The 20,090-nt window shown below is 40.5% G+C and overlaps 1 protein-coding gene across 1 annotated transcript; it reads right to left on the reverse strand.

The window, feature by feature from the left end:
* Positions 1-5,931: 5,931 nt before the first annotated feature.
* LOC111897775 (uncharacterized) lies at positions 5,932-7,023 on the reverse strand. Its single transcript, XM_023893728.1, has one exon. It carries the CDS (start codon positions 7,021-7,023, stop codon positions 5,932-5,934), a length of 1,092 nt encoding a protein of 363 aa, XP_023749496.1.
* Positions 7,024-20,090: the final 13,067 nt, after the last annotated feature.

The raw sequence follows: 20,090 nt of genomic DNA on the forward strand, positions 1-20,090 counted from the left end.
ATGCATGGAGAGGGTGGAACAACCTATTGCGGAGGAGGAGGAGGATAAGGATAGTAATCGGAGTTGCGGGTCCAAGCCCAAAAGTCCTCCTCATGCTTACGCTGGCGCTCTTGGACGCGAGTGTATTGAGTGGTGAAGGTGGAAAAACTGTTGGTTAGGTTTGTAACATCTTGATGGTAAGTGTCGAGGCGGGTATGATCGATTGGAATTGATCCAAATATTGGTGGTGATATGATGGGTGCCCAATATGATGAGATGAGGTAGCACCACCCATGGGAGGGGAGTTTTGTAGTGTCGCCCTGTCACTCTCCTCATCTTCCTCTTCTTCCACTTCCGTGAAGGTTCCGGGGAAGAGATATGGTTGGATTTGCCAGTCGGTGAAATTATTAGGATGCTTGAGGACAAGGATGTCTTTGTTCTATGGGGTGATGAGGAGCCTTAGATCGTGGTTTTGACCCACGGTCCAATTATGGTTTCCGTCCTCCTCCCGGAACATTCTCATAGATTCTAGAATTCCCGTGGTCAGGTAGGTCTCACCAGGCAGGGGTTGGTGAGGTCCGGGGTATGGGGCCCGAACTGGAGCACTTTTTGCTAATAAACTGACAATGCCACCACAAGATATTTTTTCGGACCGTGATGTGCTGAGGTGGGTGAGTTTGTTGCAAAGGAAGGAGCCATAGTGAGGAATGAGATTATCGTCCGGGTGGGCCATCGCATAGAGTATTTTGAGCTCAAGGGAGCTAATGGTGCTTCTTTCTTCTCTAGGGACGACAAGTGAAGCAACGATCCTGTGGGCCACTTTCATCACAGGGTGGATGATAGATGAGGGCTTAGCAGAACTTGAGACATAAGGGAGCTAGCGCGTCAGGTCGGTCCACCACGTAAGATCACTGTATCCTGGGATTCGGTCATTGGGGCCAAAGGTGTTTTCTGTGGGGGCCCCAACTATGACATTGATTTGTTCTAAGGATATGGCATGGTCTCAGTTCATAAGCCGGAAGCTTAGGACACCGTGGTCCAAATCGAATGAAGATAAGAACTCGGCAATTGGAACTTTATAGTTGAGTTTGTGGACCTTTAACAACCCATGCCATCCAATGTTTCGGAACAGTGTGTGGACTTGATTGTAGATGTGCAACTCACGAAGGGAGGGCACATGCACGAATTGTTGGGCAGTGTGTGCGCGTTGGAGAAAGGCCTCAAATTTGGCGACTTGAATTGGGCCACGATAAACCACGCCACAATATGCCGGATTGGGTGGAGATGAAGGTGGGGGTAACGGGGACCTGGGCGGCGGTGATGGGGACCTATGACGGCGGGCCGACGATTTGGTGTGCCGAGGTCGTTTAGAACTCTCACCTTCCATATGTAAAATTTGGGTTAACATCAAAAAGTCAACACGAATTTGACCACCAAAATTTCGCGGGAAATTTGGTTCTTGGTGGTTTCTAAGTGATTGTCAAGTCCAATACAACCAAAATGAATGTAATTTGACCATACAAACACAAAATCCACAAGTGGAGAGTTGGAAAGATTTTACCGAATCGTTAGTGGAAATGCATTGTTGTTGATGACAAACACCTTCTTCAACCTCCCCAAGCTTGCCTACATGAAGATTCAAGCACAAAAGCACCAAAATTCTTAGAAAATTTCGGACCTAGGGTTTGTCAAAAACCCCCAAATCCACCATGAAAGTGTAAGAAGATGGTGTATTAGATGTAGGAGATGAAGTAGGGAAGATGAAAATCAAACCTCTTTGAAAATTTAAGCCCAAATCATGGAGAATCAAAGGATTTTTGATGAAAATCGGACCTTGGGGGTTTCTTGGGGGAGAGAGAGTGTTTGGGAATGAATGTGTGGAAGAATGAGGTAAAATCCCGATTTTTAGCATTAAAACCTACAGATTCTGTTGCGCGAACATGGCCCATGTTGGGCATAAGAGTAAATTCACACAGCCTGTGTTGGGCATGAAATGTACGAGATTTGGCTGAACACGGCCTGTGTTGGTCATAAAGGAAAAATGACACGGGCCGTGTACCTCTCTGGCTGTGAGTTTGTTTGCCATTGATGAACACGACCCGTGTTCATTGTAAGGAGGAACATGGTCCGTGTACCTCTCTAACTGTGAAAATGTTTCTCTCGACTGAACACGACCCGTGTTCAATATAAGGCAAAAATGAACACGGGCAGTGTATGGCTCTGTTTGCCACTTCCCACTTTTTGAACCCAAAAATTCCCTCTCATTCAAACGAAACGGTTTTGCATCCCGAGGTCCGTTTGATGATTTTAAATCATGTTTAAATGCATTTGGAACATTGAAAACCAAAAACTCAAATAAATGGAAATTGTTTTTAAATAAAAGACAGAAATACACCCGGGTTGCCTCCCGGTTAGCCGCCCTTGTTTTAAGTCGTTGGCTCGACTTTGCCCTCGAATATGCTTCAATCTTGGTACGTGGGGTTCTCCAACACCTCAATCTCCTCATTCTTCACCTCAAATCCTTCATAAAACGGCTTCAATCTATGACCATTAACCTTGAATGTTTTACCAGTTTGCTTGCTTGTGATTTCCACCGCACCATGGTCAAACATCCTTGTAACCACGAAAGGACCAACCCATCTTGATCTTAACTTCCCTGGAATTAACTTGAACCTTGAGTGGTAAAGAAGCACCTTTTTTCCTTGAACAAAAGTCTTCCTGGAGATCATTTTGTCATGGTACGCTTTTGTCTTCTCTTTGTAAATCATGTTACTTTTGTACGTATCATTCCGAATCTCCTGTAACTTCTGAATGTCTAGCTTCCTTTTGTTTCCCACTTCATCTTCATTCATATTGAATTTCTTTATAGCCCAAAAGCTTTATGTTCAAGCTCAACCGTAAGATGGCATGCTTTTCCAAACACCAACCTATATGGGGACATACCAATGGGGGTTTTAAAAGCAGTACGATATGCCCATAATGCATCATCTAGCCTTATGCTCCAATCTTTGCGGTTTGGGTTGACCGTTTTCTCCAAGATGCTTTTGATTTGCCTGTTTGAGATCTCGGCTTGTCCATTGATTTGGGGATGATAAGTTGTTGAGACTTTGTGTGTCACCCCATACTTCTTTAAAACAACCTCGAGCATCCTATTGCAGAAATGGGTCCCGCGGTCACTTATGAGCGCCTTTGGTGTGCCAAACCGTGAGAAAATCTGTACCTTGAGAAAATCTACCATAACTTTGGAATCATTAGTACGGGTGGCCTTAGCCTCCACCTATTTGGACACATAGTCCACCGCCAATAAAATGTATGAACAACCAAAAGAGGGCGGAAATGGTCCCATAAAGTCAATACCCCATACATCAAATATCTCACATACTAAAATGGGAGTAAGGGGCATTTGATTCCTAGAGCTTAAGGACCCGGATTTTTGGCACTTTTCGCAATGTACACAAAACACATAAGAATCATGAAATATAGAAGGCCAAAAGAATCCACTATCTAGGACTTTCCTAGCTGTCCTTTGGGGTCCAAAGTGGCCACCACAAGCATAAGAATGGCAGAAATTAAGGATAGATTGTACCTCTTTTTGCTCAACACACCTTCGGATCATTTGATCTACACAATACTTCCAAAGGTATGGCTCGTCCCATATGTATCGCTTGGCTTCCTTCTTGATTTTATCTTTTTGCCAACAGGATGAATCTGGGGGAAGTTGACTTGTGACCAAATAATTGACGATATCTGCACACCATGGTGCTTCTTTGGCTACAAATAGATGCTCGTCTGGAAATGTATCACAGATTGGTGTACCATCTTCGGGTGATAGAATGCGGCTTAGATGATCCGCAACTAAATTCCCCTTTCCACTCTTGTCTTTGATCTCAATATCGAACTCTTGCAAAAGCAGCATCCACCGTATTAACCTCGACTTTGAATCTTTCTTTGTAAGTAAGTGATTTATGGCTGCATGGTCCGAATATATGATGACTTTAGTTCCAAGGAGGTACTGTCGGAACTTCTCTAGAGCGAAGACAATAGCAAGCAACTCTTTCTTCGTTGTGGTGTAGTTGCCTTGTATACTATCAAGGGTCTTTGATGCATAGTAAATGACATGATGTGCTCGGTCAACCTTTTGACCCAATACCGCCCCAACAGCCGTGTTGCTTGCGTCACACATAATATCAAACGGGAGCTCCCAATTACGTGGTTGGATGATTGGAGTGGAGGTGAGTAGATCCTTCAAACGATCAAAAGCATCCTTGCATGGCTGAGTGAATGCAAATTCAACATCTTTTGGAGTAGTTGACACATCGGCACTATAATCTTTGATGAACCGTCGATAGAAACCTGCAAGGACAAGAAACGAACGAACTTCCCGAACATTTGTCGGGTAAGGAAGACTCTTGATAACATCTATCTTGGCTTTGTCAACTTCCAAGACTTTTTGGGACACAATATGACCTAAAATCAATCCTTTGTCCACCATGAAATAGCATTTTTCATAGTTAAGCACAAGGTCTGTGTCTATGCACCTTTGCAAAATTTTTGCTAGATTACTCAAACATTCATCAAAGGAGTTTCCATAGACTGTGAAATCATCCATGAAAACTTCAATGATGTTTTCAACATATTCAGAGAAAATGCTCATCATGCATCTCTGAAATGTCGTGGGTGCATTGCATAGACCAAAAGGCATACGCTTATAAGCAAATGTGCCAAAGGGAAAAGTAATGGTGGTTTTCTCTTGGTTTTCTGGGGCTACTGGAATTTGATGAAAACCCGAGAAACCATCCAAACAACAGTAGTGAGATTTACCCGCCAATCTCTCTAACATTTGGTCAATAAATGGCAGGGGAAAATGGTCTTTTCTCGTTGAGGCATTCAACTTTCTATAGTCAATACAAACCCTCCACCCGTTTTGCACATGGGTGGGCACCAAATCTCCCTCGGAATTCTTAACCACTTTGACACCGGCTATTTTCAGGACTACCTGAACGGGGCTCACCCATTTACTGTCTGAGATAGGGTAGATCATACTTGCATCCAAAAGCTTCATGATTTCTTTCTTTACCACCTCCATCATGGGTGGATTCAATCTTCTCTGCGCCTCTCGAGTTGGTTTGAAATCTTCCTCCATAAGAATCTTATGCATACACAAAGAAGGGCTCAACCCTTTAATATCAGCAATCGTCCACCTAATAGCCTTCTTATACTTTTTCAACAAGATCACCAACTCATCTTCTTCTGCAATAGACAATTTGTTGGAAATTATCACCGGTAATGTCTTTTCCTCTCCAAGATAGGCATACTTGAGATGGTCGGGAAGAACCTTCAACTCAAGAGTCGGTGGTTGTACTATGGAGGGAAAAAGTTTTGGATTGGAACTTTTTAGCTTCATGTGGGGTGGTTCAACCCTCATGGGTTGTGCTTTTTCCAGGGAATTGATTACTTCAATCAATTCATCCTCCAACGTGTACTTGTCAGCCAAATTCTTGATCCCTGTCTCATTAAAGTGTTTGCTCAAGATGGTGGTTAGCACATCTTGGCTTGACATCTCAAAGCAATCATTAGTACATGTATCAATAACATCTATGAAGTTTAAAGAATGAATATCACTAGGATAACGCATGGCTTCAAAGATATTAAAATTAATCACCTCACCATCGAACTCCATAGACAAAGTACCATTGGCTACATCTATTTTTGTTTTTGCGGTACTCATAAAAGGTCTCCCCAAAAGGATGGATTTTGATTGTAGGGTGTTTTCATCACCCATATCCAAAACATAAAAGTCAGCGGGAAATACAAGTTCATTAACTTGCACTAACATGTCCTCCAATACACCTTTCGGGTGTACCAAAGACCCGTCGACAAGTTGAATGATAACTCCTATTTTTGATAAAGGATCAATTCCCATTGTCTTATAGCTTGAATATGGTAAAAAATTTATTGACGCTCCAAGATCAAGCATGGCACGTGGTCCAAAAAGGTTACCCATTTTACAAGGAACCGTGAAAACACCCGGGTCCTTGCATTTTTTGGTAGCCGCTTTTGTAACACGGCTGAGACATTTTCACCAACTTTCACAGTTTGATTTCCTTTAAGCTTTTTCTTAGATGTGCAAAGTTCCTTGAGGAACTTAGCATATCTAGGAATCTGTGTAATATCATCTAAAAGAGGGATATTGATTTCAACCTTTCGAAACATGGCCATGATTTCATCATCTTCCCGCTCTCTTTTGGTGCTTGCCAACCTTGAAGGAAATGGAGCTGGTGTGACTTTCACTTCTGTCTCTATGGGCTTCTTTGACTTGGAAGTACTTTTCCTTTCCTCTTCTTTGATAGCTTCTTCCACCTCGATCTCTTTCTCTTCCTCTTCTTCATTCGGCATCTTTGGACCTTCATAGCTTTTTCCACCTCTTAAAGTAATGGCACAAGCATTGTGTTTCGGGTTCTTCTCCGTTTGAGATGGTAACTTGCCTTGTGACTCCATCTTACTTACGGATTGAGCAAGTTGTGACACTTGTTGCTCCAAGCTTTTTATGCTTGCCTTGGTTTCTTGTTGGAAGCTTTGAGTGCTTGTGGCAAGGCTTTTCACTATGTCCTCTAAGGACATACTTGATGAACCTGCTTGTTGAGGAGGGTGTTGTGGCTGCCTTGGCTGGTGATTTTGAGGTTGGAAGGGTGGTCTTTGTTGATTTTGAGGAAATGGTGGCCTTTGCTGGTATTGATGTGATTGATTTGACTGATAGTTTCCTTGTTGGTTTCCTCCCCAACCCTGATTATTGTTCCATCTATGATCACCTCGTGGTTGTGCATAACCCCTCCGATTTGGCCCGGAATAGCCTCCCATGACTTTTGCTTCTTCGTAGTCTTCCTCTTGGAGTTGTGGACACATATCGGTTGGATGCCCCACTTGAGTGCAAATACCACATGGGCGGGGTGCGGACTGCACACCTTTGTCTTTGGCCAACATCATTACTACTTTTGTGAGGTCGGACAAATGAGCTTCAATCTGAGGAGTTTGAACTTCCTTCATACCTCGGGGTATATCCGTGTACCATTCTTCATCATGGCTTGAATGTTTGGAATCTTAGGCCATGTTCTTGATTAGATTACGGATTTCGGTTGGAGTCTTATCGGGTAGAGATCTGACACTAGAAGCATTGAGAAGTCTTCTGTCCATTGGGGTCATGCCTTCAATAAAGTACTGTAGGAGCTGGTACTCGGTAATCCCGTGCTTTGGACAATGGGCACATAGTTTCTTGAATCGCTCCTAATATGTGTGAAAAGCTTCTCTCTTGTGCTGCTTGATTCCAATGATTTCCCTCCGTAGGGCTGAAGCTTTCATCTCGGAAAAGTACTTATCCAAAAACAACCTTGCAAGATCTACCCAAGTAGTAACCATCCCCGGTGGGAGATCATAAAGCCAGTCTTTGGTTGCATCTTGCACTGCAAAGGGGAATGCCCTAAGCTTGATTTGGTCCTCTGTGACATTGTGTGGTTTCATACCCACACATACTACATGGAAATCGGTGAGGATCTTCATTTTCCAGACCTCTAAATGTTAGGAGTAAGTGGATAAGCCCGGATTTTAGTTCAACGTTTGTGGCAGCTGGATATGTGATACAAAGAGGTTGTTGAGTAACCTCTTGCCTCAACCATTGACAGAGAGTTTGTTCGGGTGGGGGGTTTGGAAGTGGATTCCCTCCGTGGTTATCTCCCATGGATTGAGAAGTGGGTGATGTTTATGTGGGTGAAGTGTTTGGGATATGATGATTAGGTGAAGAGGGTGGAGTGGTATTTTGGGTGAGGATGGTTGTGATGAGAGTGAGAGACTTTCTGATTCTGATGCAGAGACACTTGAGAGGGGTATGTCCTCCCAAATGTTGATGACCGGGGGAGTAGATGACGAAGAAGTCCCAGAACCCGGTTGCTTCTTACGAAACTTGGCTTGCTTCCTTAGCTTCTTTGCAGTCTTCTATATCTCCAAGTCAATTGGCAATGACATACCTATACGAAAGGATCTAGGCATAAACAATTAGTAACACCGTGTCCCCGGAAACGTCTCCAATTTGTTAGGCGTGTCAAACCCAACAAATAAAGAGTACAAATGACTCCAAGTATGCTACTCTATTGCAATGGAAAGGTAGTACAAGGCAAGTAGGGTCGATCCACAGAGACACGGGATAATTGAAATATATACCTCTTTGCGTAAGGTATTTGTTCACAGAAGATTAAATAAAGGGGGGTTGAGTGTAATGATGTAGCAAACCAATATAAAACACGAGTAAACAACTAAACTAATGAATTAAGTTTAGATTTTGTAAGGACTCCAACTCCATGTATGACAATCCAGCAATGTGAATCAAAGATGACAAGACATTTGTTTCATTCTATCTAAGTTGGTACTTGAAAGTGTTAACAAGCTCTAACACTTTCCATTCACCACATTGATCAATCAAAACAAGCTCTTCGATTAATCCTAACCTTACTAACCTAATCTAAACAAACTCTTAGAAGTAGATTAAAAGATTGCATTAAGCTTATTGTGAATGTTCCCAACAACACCCAATACTCCTCACAAGCTCGAGAGCGTAAGAATGTGTGAAAAGATTTACACTAAATTCATTCATAAGAAATCAATTTAATGCTTGTTACTTGGTTCAATTCACAAAACAATTACGGATTTTGCAAAATGAATAACTTGAATGATCTAACCCTAATTCAAATTGCCAATAAGACTCATTATTAGAATCAAACATTCGATTGAAGTAAAATCAATTTCACTAGATAGAAATTAAACACAAACATCAGGTCATATGATTTGATTCACAACCAAAAAGTCAAAACATGAAATTAGAGAAGTTAGGGTTCTAGCCACACATGGCTAGAACAAGATCACAAGTCTAAAAGATGAAATTAAGTGTAATTACAACTTACAAAAACGAAAATTAATGTTTCCAAATGATTAACGGACAAACCCTTGCAAAAACCTTCGAATTCTCCTCTCCAATGGTGCTCTGATATGTTGTCTCCCCCCCCCAAAATGACCCACTTTTCCGTAATATGAAAAATAGAAAAAGCTGCCAAAAGTTAGTTTTCTTGGGCCGAAGACGGCCTGTATTCAGCATAAGGCAAAAAGGGCACGGCCCGTGTTCAGCTTGGTCAACAGCTTCCATTTTTGGTCAACACGGCCCGTGTTGATTTTGCAGTGTAAATCCAACACGGCCCGTGTACCCTTCTGACTCCGACTCCCAACTTGATTTTTTTCAACTTTTTCGTTCTTCGCCCGATCATCCCGAAATCTTCACCAATGCTTCCCGACACTTCCCAAAGCGCGTTCCAACCTCCGGTTTACCTGAAAAAGACATGAAAATGTGCAAATAAGGTTGTTCTAGAGACTAACATGAAATATGATGAAATGCAAGAAAAAGGAAGAGCAACTATGCTAAAAAGATGCATGAAATGGGACTAAAGGTGTGCAAAAATGTGCACATAATGCACCTAACACTATACTTTTAGAAATAAAATATTTTTCTTATTAAAAGTAGAAATACATGCATTCATGCTAGTATAGTGTCGTAACTAGGAAAAATACAATGTAAAAGAAGATGAGTTGTACGTTGCGAGTATGCCTTGGGATATGTAATCAAATCTGGGATGAATATAGCCTAATCTACTATCTTTGTCCGAGAAGCAACTCACATATGCTGGGGGATAGTCGTAGTGGACAACAAATCTAACAAACTACCATCACCCCTACAAGAAACGCACTAAGAACCAAGCATAACATTTAAAATACTATAGGAGTATTTTAAGTTGCTATAGCGTAATATTTTTAGATTCATTATCTGCCTCATACACCCCCTATTCTTGCACTAACGTCATGGCAAGATTCCACTTACCGAGAGACCCCTACTTCCCGAACCAGGGAAACGGGGGATGGATAGAAGAGGAACTAGAAGAAGATCCCAATGAGGACCCCTAAGAAATCGAAGAGGAAGAGCCCGAAGAAAATGACATTGAAGAGGAAGTGGAGGAAGAAGAAGGCGAAGAGGAGTCAGAAGAGGAGCTGGAAGTTATCAACCCTCCTTATGTTGCCAGAGTTCCTGCAAATCGGTTCGGCTACAATGGGCCCATGCCCCGATGGGTGGCAGACATCGAGAGGTGGAGTCATCACTAGCGACAACATTCACCTTTTTTCGAACAATGAGGGTACTATTATGACCTCAACCATGGAGGATCAACTGACAAAGCCCTCCCAGTCGTGATCCAGCAAATCACAAACCTCGGAGATCAAAATAGAGAAATGGAAAATCGAGTTCGGGAGTTGAGCGTTGTTGCGAAAGCCACCAACGTGCGTACTCGATACCTAGAGAGAGAATACTACCCCATGGATCAACTAATTGAGGACCTTACCGACGGTTGGACGGAGGTAAAGGAGTATCAGGAAAGGTACATAGCTCTCGAGGAGAGAGTGATCGCAGCCGAGCGTCGATTAGCAGAACTACATGGCGCCTCGACTTTGACTCAAGGACCACAGGGGACTGGTCATCGTGAGTAGGGTTCATACTACTCACAAATCTTTATAGATTATGTTTATGACTATGCATTGGTGCTACTGTTTTCAATGTGTAGGTTCAATCCTATGATTAAGTTGTTACACTAGTCGAAGGATTGTATTGCTATCAAAATTTACCTTACATTGATCTGATGTAGACCTGCTTCAAGGTCAAATTTTCCAAACACTATGTATTAAATCATATCAATGAAATTGGCAATGCATATTATATTTCATTGGGAGTACTGCCACTAAATTCAAACAGTGTATATCGTTACTAATGGTGAATCTATGCTTACTTTGTTTATACAGTAACGTTGTATGTAATTAAGATTCCATCGATTTAGAAATGGCGGTTCCGCTTTAGGTCCCGTTCCCTGTTTGGCTGGAGGCTTAGGGAATACCCATTAGATTCGACGATCTATTCAATCTTAATTATACACAACTAGCATACTCTAAGCGATTGTATAAAAGACCTAGTATGGATCAAGTCACAAGATTTCATTAAGACATTATGTCACATCTCAATTTTCATGGCCAGAAAAGACCGATTTTGTTTATGCTTTGTAAAAATCAGAGTACTTCTTTTCATAAAAATGTTGTGGAATTTGTTCCCAGAAAAACTCGATAAATACGTTATCAAAACATTTTCGAAAAAATGTATTTTATTCATTTTAAAACGTTTGGGATGTCATTGTCAATACAGAAACATAAGCATAACCGGAACTTACATTTATTTACACTAGTGATCTACATCTCTTTAATCTCTCAGTGTAATGTGACTTCATGTCAACACCTGTGATATAAATAAACTGAGTGGGTCAGGTTCGGAAACCTAGTGAGTACATAGGGTTTTCAACCCACAATAATATAATTATTATGTTTAAACAATCACACAATCAACCCAATTTCCCATCCCCATTATCTTCTTTAGTCTTAAGGATCTACCCTAAGAATCAGCTATTCCTCGTTTATTCATTCCTAAGGATCATCCTAAGGAATCAGCACGAAGTCCATCATTACCAAGGCTTATAGATTACAACTGGTGAACACGTAGTCCAAAACATCTGGTAAACACTTAGTCCAAAGTAACTAGTGAACACACTTAGTTCAAAATACCTAGTGAACACACTCAGTTCAAAAATACCTAGTGAACACACTCGGTTCAAAATACCTGGTGAACACACTCAGTTCAAAAATACCTAATGAGCACCTAGTTCAAAAACACCTACATGTTACGCGCCTGCTAGCGTTCCATTGGACTGTCTAGTATCGTCCATGGTCGTCAACTGTACTCCACTAGATGACTGGATCACTGTCAACATTGATGTCTTTCATCGTGTTATCACACAACAACTATTTCATCTACCCATGTTTTACCCAACACATTTTGTCGACATAAAATACATATACAATTTAAATCATTTAAAACATGTATAAAAATCTTTCACCCAGCACAGACAGCAAGTATTCAGACAATATGCACACATAGCACGTAATTTATATTAAAATACTTCATATCTATGTGTAAGATGAAAGGGACTATGCACTCACCTGATAAGGTGGTGAGTCGGCACTCGGACAACACTTCGTTACTCTTAAAACAATTATCCTTTGACGAAACCTAGTATCATTACCACTACAGTTTAGTCTAACGTTTGACGAGACTAATTTAATAATCTAGCTATTATTACTATTATATAAGCATTAAACAATACTTATATAACCCATAATAATAGCCCAAATACTCCTTATAAGGTCCTAATAACATTACTATATTGAATCATAAGCTATACTAAAGATAGGATACGTACAACTCACTTACAACGGCTTTTCTTGAAAACCGGGCTTCGCTGGAGCAGCGTTCCCGAGCCGAAAGGCTCTTTTCTCGGGACTCTGGGAGCCTCGGGGCTTCCTTCGGGTGCTAGGGGGTTTACCTAGACTTTAGGGGGCTTAAGGGAGCTTAGAGAGAGAAACTAGAGAGAGAAAGAAGGGTTTGAAGGTGTGAGGAAGTGAGGGAACCCGGCACCTCTATTTATAGGGGTGCTGACTGATGGACTCGCCGAGTAGGAGGACCTACTTGCCAAGTTGGGGCATGTGGCAGCCTTCTGGTGGTGCCACGTGTCCAATTCTGGTGGTGCCACGTCACCCCCTATCGCGTATCAGCCTTCAAACTTAGAAAAATCATAACTCTTGCATACGAGCTCCTTTTTCGACGTTCTTTTTTTTCAACATGTAGGTAAAATCAAGATCTACAACTTTTATTTAGACTCCGTCGGCTAATTCTCGACCAATCTCAAATTTAATAGTAAGAGGCGTTTAGACTGTTAAATGACCGCGAAGAATTCGTAACTCCTTCATATAGAATCCGTTTTCGACTATCTTTTTACCGTTGAGTTCCTATTAACGAGATCTTCAACTCTCATTTAGGTCGTGTAAGCCAAACACCGCTCGAACTAAAATTCGAGTTTCGGGCCGTGCACTGCGAAGCCAAATCTTAGAAAAATCATAGCTTCCTCATATGAAGTCAGATTTGGGCGTTCTTTTTATGGATGTTCTCGGTTTAACGTATATTACAACTTTGGTTTAGATCACCAAGGCTAAAAATTCCTCCAACGTAAATTCACTATTTACGTCTCCTGGTGTCGTGCCGGTTTTGCCGAAAAACTTCGACGCGTCATAACTTCTTCGTTATAACTCGGATTTTGGCGTTCTTTATATGTACGGAAACCTTGTAACATATAATATAACTTGGTTAAGATTATTTATTATAAATAATCTTTTGCCAAAAAGTCTTTTTTGACACTTATTGCCTCTAAATTGACTAGCCCGGATCTACGGGCGTTACAATTATCTCCCCCTTAGGATGATTACGTCCCGGAATCATCAACGAAACAGGGCAGTATAATGATTCCATATATTATCTATTCATCCTAGGTAATAATCGTAACTTCCTTGTTTCTTTGAACGAGTATCTAACTCTTGGACTCCATGACTGCAGGCGGTGCTCGATCCTACACTTGCTCCCTATCTAAATTATGACATTCAAGTCACAATCTCGATCCTCATTGGATACGAACTTAAGATAAGTTCTTTTATTACTAAAATGGAACGATGTGTCATATTCTAATGACATGTCATCATATGTTGCAATGCTTAGACTCAGGTCTCTTAAAGTCATCCAGAACAGACTATACTTTCCTTCACGTTCTAATCTCATCTTAAAATGTAGCATTTCTAGCAACTATCGCGATACCTCTACCGATCGCTTTGTATAATTCTCTGGCTTAAGTCAGGTGCTACATCGAGCTTGGTTCTCTACGTAACATACTCATCGTAGTCGAACTCAATTCGATACGACCACTCGGGTCGGAATAACAATCATCTTCTTAGTCATTACCGAAACGATGGTAACGACATACTCGAATAAAACAAAATCAATTACTAGCTTTTTGGTAACCTTGTGACTTTCCCTGATCCAAGTGTGAGTCCTGTGCTTCCGGTAGTATATGCATCTACTACCTTTCACACCTACTCATACTCGTCCCAACTATTGTCTTGCAGTTTTCCAAGTCACCATGCAAGAAAATCACATTACAGTTTAACACACCAGATAACAAAACGAAGATTTTATTATTTCTTGAAACTATGATATAGGTGTTCAAGTTCACCCTAGACTATGCCTCTAATAGGCTACATCATATGATTTTATCCCTTTGTCTACTTCATAACTCGAACTTCGAACTTCCTCATCCTTGATTCCTCGCATTGTTTTCCGCTTCATCAAGAATCATGTGGAATGCCCTTGGCCTTGGTGGTGTGTTTGGCCTTGCTGCTTCATTCTTCTTTGGGCAAATCTTTGAAAGATGCCCCCCTTCTTTACATTCATAACACAACCTCTTGTTGGATGTACACTCATTGGCGTAATGCCCAGACTTTCCACACTTGAAACATGTCACTTCTTCGTTGCACTTCCCACAATGCTTCTTCTTGCATTTATCACACCATCTCGCATCACCTCCATCTCCTCCTCCAAGCTTTGAGAATTTGCTCTCCTTTTTGGACCTTGAAGATCCTTCAAACTTTCACTTCTCTCCTGCCTTATCTTTTTCTAGACCCTTTTCTCTTATCAGGGCCTCTACGTTCTTAGCTTCTCTAACAGTTGTTTTCAAGGTAGTTGCCATTTTGACCATTGGGCAAAAGTCAGTGGGCAGTTCGTTAGCAAACCTATCAATCTTGGAGAGTTCAGTAGGCACCAGGTAGGGGAATAGCTTCATCCTCTCAGTGAATGCAGTGGCGTACTCATCAACACTCATCTTCCCTTTCTTCAGGTTCTGAAACTCGTTGTTTAGGTCTATCAGATCTATCTCTGAGCAGTACTGCATTTTCAACTGTTCCAAGAACTCTTCCCATGACATCCTTAGGGCTTCTCCTCGTGGCATCGTATCTGTCAATAGCTTCCACCAGCTCAAGACTCTAGTTTTCAGTTGTCTTACTGCGAAGACAGTCTTCTTTTTCTCGCTACAGCTGCAACTCTCAAACACCATCTCCATCTCGGAAATCTAATCCATAATCTGTCACACCCCCAAACCAAGGATGGCGGAAACATCCGGGGGTGGAGGACTTCATGTATAGTATCACAACAACGAGTATAATAGTGCTCAAAGTAAATACAACCATCATAAATATAATTGAAAAAGTTACACCAATGTATATGTTTACATGTTTCAAATCAATTACATTATCATGACAAACTGAATTGTTTGACGATTCAACGTCCCATCCTCAAAATGCTGTTGGTTTTTCCTGTTTCACTGATTTCCTGAGAATACAAGTTGTTTGAAAAAGTGTCAACACAAAGGTTGGTGAGTTCATAAGTTTTTGAGATAAAGAGTTTGGAAACCGATCTTTGTAATGAGTTGTGTGTTACCAAGAAAAATCCAATATTTTCCTTATAGAAGTTATGTGGTCCTAAATGCTGGGACCGAGAATGAACAAGTATTTGTCATACTTAAAGATATAAAACTGGTTTTAAATTGGCGTAAAACCCCTTTCTGATTTGAGAAAAATCCCGTAATGAATGGTGTGTAGTCTTAAATAAGGCTGAAAATATACAATAATATCTGTAATTATTGATATAAAAAGTGATTTTAAATCGACATAAAACCCCTTTTGATTTATGAAAATCACGGTAAACTTTATGTGTTTTTAACTCCCTGTGTGAGCCGCTATAACCATACTATGACTGAATGAACTTGCCACGACGTTTCTCAGGCGTCGCGAAACTGAAATGACACTTGTCACCACAGATCCGTCGGTCTAGCTGTTGCATGCAGCTCAGGTGTGGGGTGTCTAACCCAATATAGATCTATACACAACTATCACGTTCTCCCTACAAGAGATTCTGATTATAACTACCAGGAATTTGGATCCCGTACTCGGACGTACGGGGAGACAATGTCTCACAATTTAAGTTAACAAGTTTATGTGTGGTGCGTGTGAGTGTAAAACCTTTTTCTGTGGGAATAAAACCTTCTTAAATGTGTTTGCTGTGTTAATGGAAACATAAACCATACCTATTATAGTTTATCAAAACAAGGGTAAAAGTGGTAATGTACATGAACTATACTTTAACATAGTTTATTCAAATGTTTGTATGTAATAGATGTGCTATGATTATAACAAATTGTTATTTCTATGCTTTATCTAGCAAAATCCATTTGTTAACTGATGTATGACTATATACTAAGTCAAAATGTCATTTATTTGCATACACATATATTCACATAAAGATATACACCTTGCTCAACATGTTACAAGGTGAAATGAAATTGATAGCATTTTTCTGTTGTTAACATTTTCTTTTACTGATCTTAGAAATTTTATAGAAAAATCATCAAAGGTCCAAATCAGAATCCGTAAATTCTGAGGGTTTGGGAAACGAGTCTAGTTTGCTCATAATTTTTATTATGAATTTTAATGACCTCCAACTTGTGTGAAAAAGTATATAATCACAGACTGGTCCGGATTGATGTTTGAAATGATAGGCAGTTTTGTAAAAATCACCATAAATTGTAGAAACATCGTATGGAGATGTGCAAGTAGTAATTTTAAAGCTAAGTACTTGAACTATTTGCACCTAATACAATTTTGAAAACTAAAATGATTAAGTTGTCCAAAATAGTCCGTGAATGGAGTCTAACTTTTCTGATGAAAGCTGTTAGAAAAGTTTAATTATGTTCTTGGTGTTTTAACTTGTATCCCCCCCCCCCCTAAAAACTTAAGAAAACATGAAAATGTAGGGGTATGAACTCACCTTATGTGATTTCAGTAGATGGATGATGGAGAAAAGAAGTGTTCAACTCAAGAACACTTTGGGAGATTGCTTGAAGATTCGAAGATCTAACACCAATAGGATGGAGTTTGTGTAAGATATCTATGATTTGAGTAGAAGGAAGTGAAATAATCATATGGAGGATGTTAATACTTACCAAAAGTAGAAGAAAAGCATGGAGTATAGCCTTGAATCTCGAATTTTAGAGACAGAAAATGAAGTTTGTTCTTGATGGAAGAATGAGAAGAAATGAAAGAAATGTGAGGAGAGAGGAGGGTTTTCTAACCCTTGACCAAGTGTGTGGTTGAAAAATGGTGGGAAAAGTACCATTAAATGACTAGTTATGGGCTGATGGTGAATAGTGACATGGAGTGGGTATGGGAGTGGTTGCTTGTTTCATAGAATAAAAAAAAGTCAACACTCAACTTTTGTACTTCACCCACTCTTCATGGATAAGGTTTTATCCCCAAAAACGTGGGTAATTAGTAAATATGGGGGCTTATATGTTAAAATAAAGTTTTGGGTGAAAATCCCGCGTTAAAGCAATTAAAAACTGGCCTAAAACGCAAAACTAGTCGAAAACCAGGTGAAAAAGAGCTCCCTGCGAGGCCTCTCGGTCCTAGGCCAAGGTTCGGTCCCTTCTGCTGCTGGGCCGAAGGCGAAATGGAGCGAAAGGGTAGGAGGCGAAATGGACCGAAGGTATCTTCGGTTCCTTGTGCGAGGTTCGGTTCATCATGCGAGGCTCGGTCCGAAAGGGAAGGTTCGGGTTTGATCTGCTGAGCTTCGGTCCAAGATGGTTTGCTTCTGACAAGTTCGGTTCCTAAGAGGGGTTTCGGGTCCTTAAGAGGGTTCGACTCCTTAAGAGGGGTTTCGGGTCCTTAAGTCCTTTTTATCCGTTTTTGCCCCGTTTTAAGCGGTTTTTGACCTGGTTAAGGGTCGGGATGGCCCGAAAGACTACAAAAAGTTTAAGGAACTTTTGAGAGAGATTTGGGAGAGATTTCACATTCTTGGAGAGATTTCTCATACAAAGAGAGATTTGGGAGATATTTGACATTCTTGGAGAGATTTCTCATACAAAGAGAGATTTGGGAGAGATTTGACATACGTGGAGAGATTTGGGAGAGATTTGACATACTTGGAGAGATTTCTCATACGGAGAGAGATTTGGGAGAGATTTGACATACTTGGAGAGATTTCTCATACGGAGAGAGATTTGGGAGAGATTTGACATTCTTGGAGAGATTTCTCATACGGAGAGAGATTTGGGAGAGATTTGACATTCTTGGAGAGATTTCTCATATGGAGAGAGATTTGGGAGAGATTTGACATACTTGGAGAGATTTCTCATACGGAGAGAGATTTGGGAGAGATTCTTGATAAAGAGAGATAGAGTGAAAACGATTGAGAGAGGTTTCGTGTGTGACATTTGTGAGTGTTTGGCTTCGCAACGCAAGGTCCGTAAGCCCCGTTAAGACATGTTTAAGGACCTTACACACTCCCGATGAGTATGCAACATTGTTTTATCGGTTTGGTTCGTTACTTACCACAGTTTTAGGTTAAGGGAATCTAGATGTACGGACTTTTCAATTGATGATTTCTCATTAGCATAGCGAGTTGTATAGTAATTACCTAACGTAAGCGCTAGTACACAAGGGTTAGTTGAGTCGATCGGTTTGAATTGTTGACTTTAGTTGACTTTGACTTGACTGGAATTTGACGGTTGTCACATAATCTCAACCGGCTTCGGGCTTCCTGAGAGACTCGGTGGTTTCGCACCCAAGAAATTCTTGTACATTCACCCATCCTTATCGTTTCTCCTCTCCGGGCCATCCCTTCGTTCACCTTGAGTCCCCACTTGACTCACTTGGCGGCTGTAGTTTCCTTCCTCTGATTGCTCGAGAATCAGCTCGGGTTGCTCAATAGGTATAGTAGGTTCATCCCTATTCAACATCCGCCTCATTTCTTCCCTTTGTACAGCTAACATAGTCCGAATCATGGCTAGTACTCTAGCCATGGTGATTGGCTCGGGTACATCTTCTACTACGATAGGTATTTGTTGAATCACCGGGGGTTGATTCCTATTCCCATTTGCATTCCCAGCTCCACTGCGGGTTCTTGCCATTTTGATCTATACAATGAATAAGGTGAATCTAGATCTTAATTTAGGATTGACGTTTTAAATCATCCTTATCACTCCGAAACGTTTATATGCTAGTTCTAATATCATATTCGTACGTTTAGAATCCTAAACACATAAGGTTTCCAGATCCGGTCGGCAATAGACCATAGATCCGAACAAATAACAACATATAAAGCACAAGCATTTAGCACATAAAAGCATTTTAGGCACAATTCCTAAAATAAGCTAGTGCTCAAACCTCACAATCATCGCTTAGCCTTCTAAGTTTAAGTCTAGAAATAAATCCATATTCCTAGTTCGCTTAAACTAATGCTCTAATACCAACTGTGACATCTTAATTTTTCATGGCCAGTAAAGACCGATTTTGTTTATGCTTTGTAAAAATTAGAGTACTTCTTTTCATAAAAATGTTGCAGAATTTGTTCCCAGAAAAACATGATATATACGTTATCAAAACATTTTCGAAGAAACGTATTTTATTTATTTTAAAATGTTTGGCATGTCATTGTCAATACAGAAACATAAGCATAAACGGAACTTACATTTATTTACACTAGTGATCTACATCTCTTTAATCTCTCAGTGTAATGTGACTTCATGTCAACACCTGTGATATAAATAAACTGAGTGGGTCAGGTTGGGAAACCTAGTGAGTACATAGGGTTTTCAACCCACAATAATATAATTATTATGTTTAAACAATCAAACAATCAACCCAATTACCCATCCCCATTATCTTCTTTAATCTTAAGGGTCTACCCTAAGAATCAGCTATTCCTCGTTTATTCATTCCTAAGGATCATCCTAAGGAATCGACACGAACTCCATCATTACCAAGGCTTATAGATTACAACTGGTGAACACGTAGTCCAAAACATCTGGTGAACACTTAGTTCAAAAGTAACTAGTGAAGACACTTAGTTCAAAATACCTAGTGAACACACTCAGTTCAAAAATACCTAGTGAACACACTCAGTTCAAAATACCTAGTGAACACACTCAGTTCAAAATACCTAGTGAACACACTCAGTTCAAAAATACCTAATGAGCACCTAGTTCAAAAACACC

This window comes from Lactuca sativa, chromosome 6, assembly GCF_002870075.4.
Source record: "Lactuca sativa cultivar Salinas chromosome 6, Lsat_Salinas_v11, whole genome shotgun sequence".
Lineage (NCBI taxonomy): Eukaryota > Viridiplantae > Streptophyta > Magnoliopsida > Asterales > Asteraceae > Lactuca > Lactuca sativa.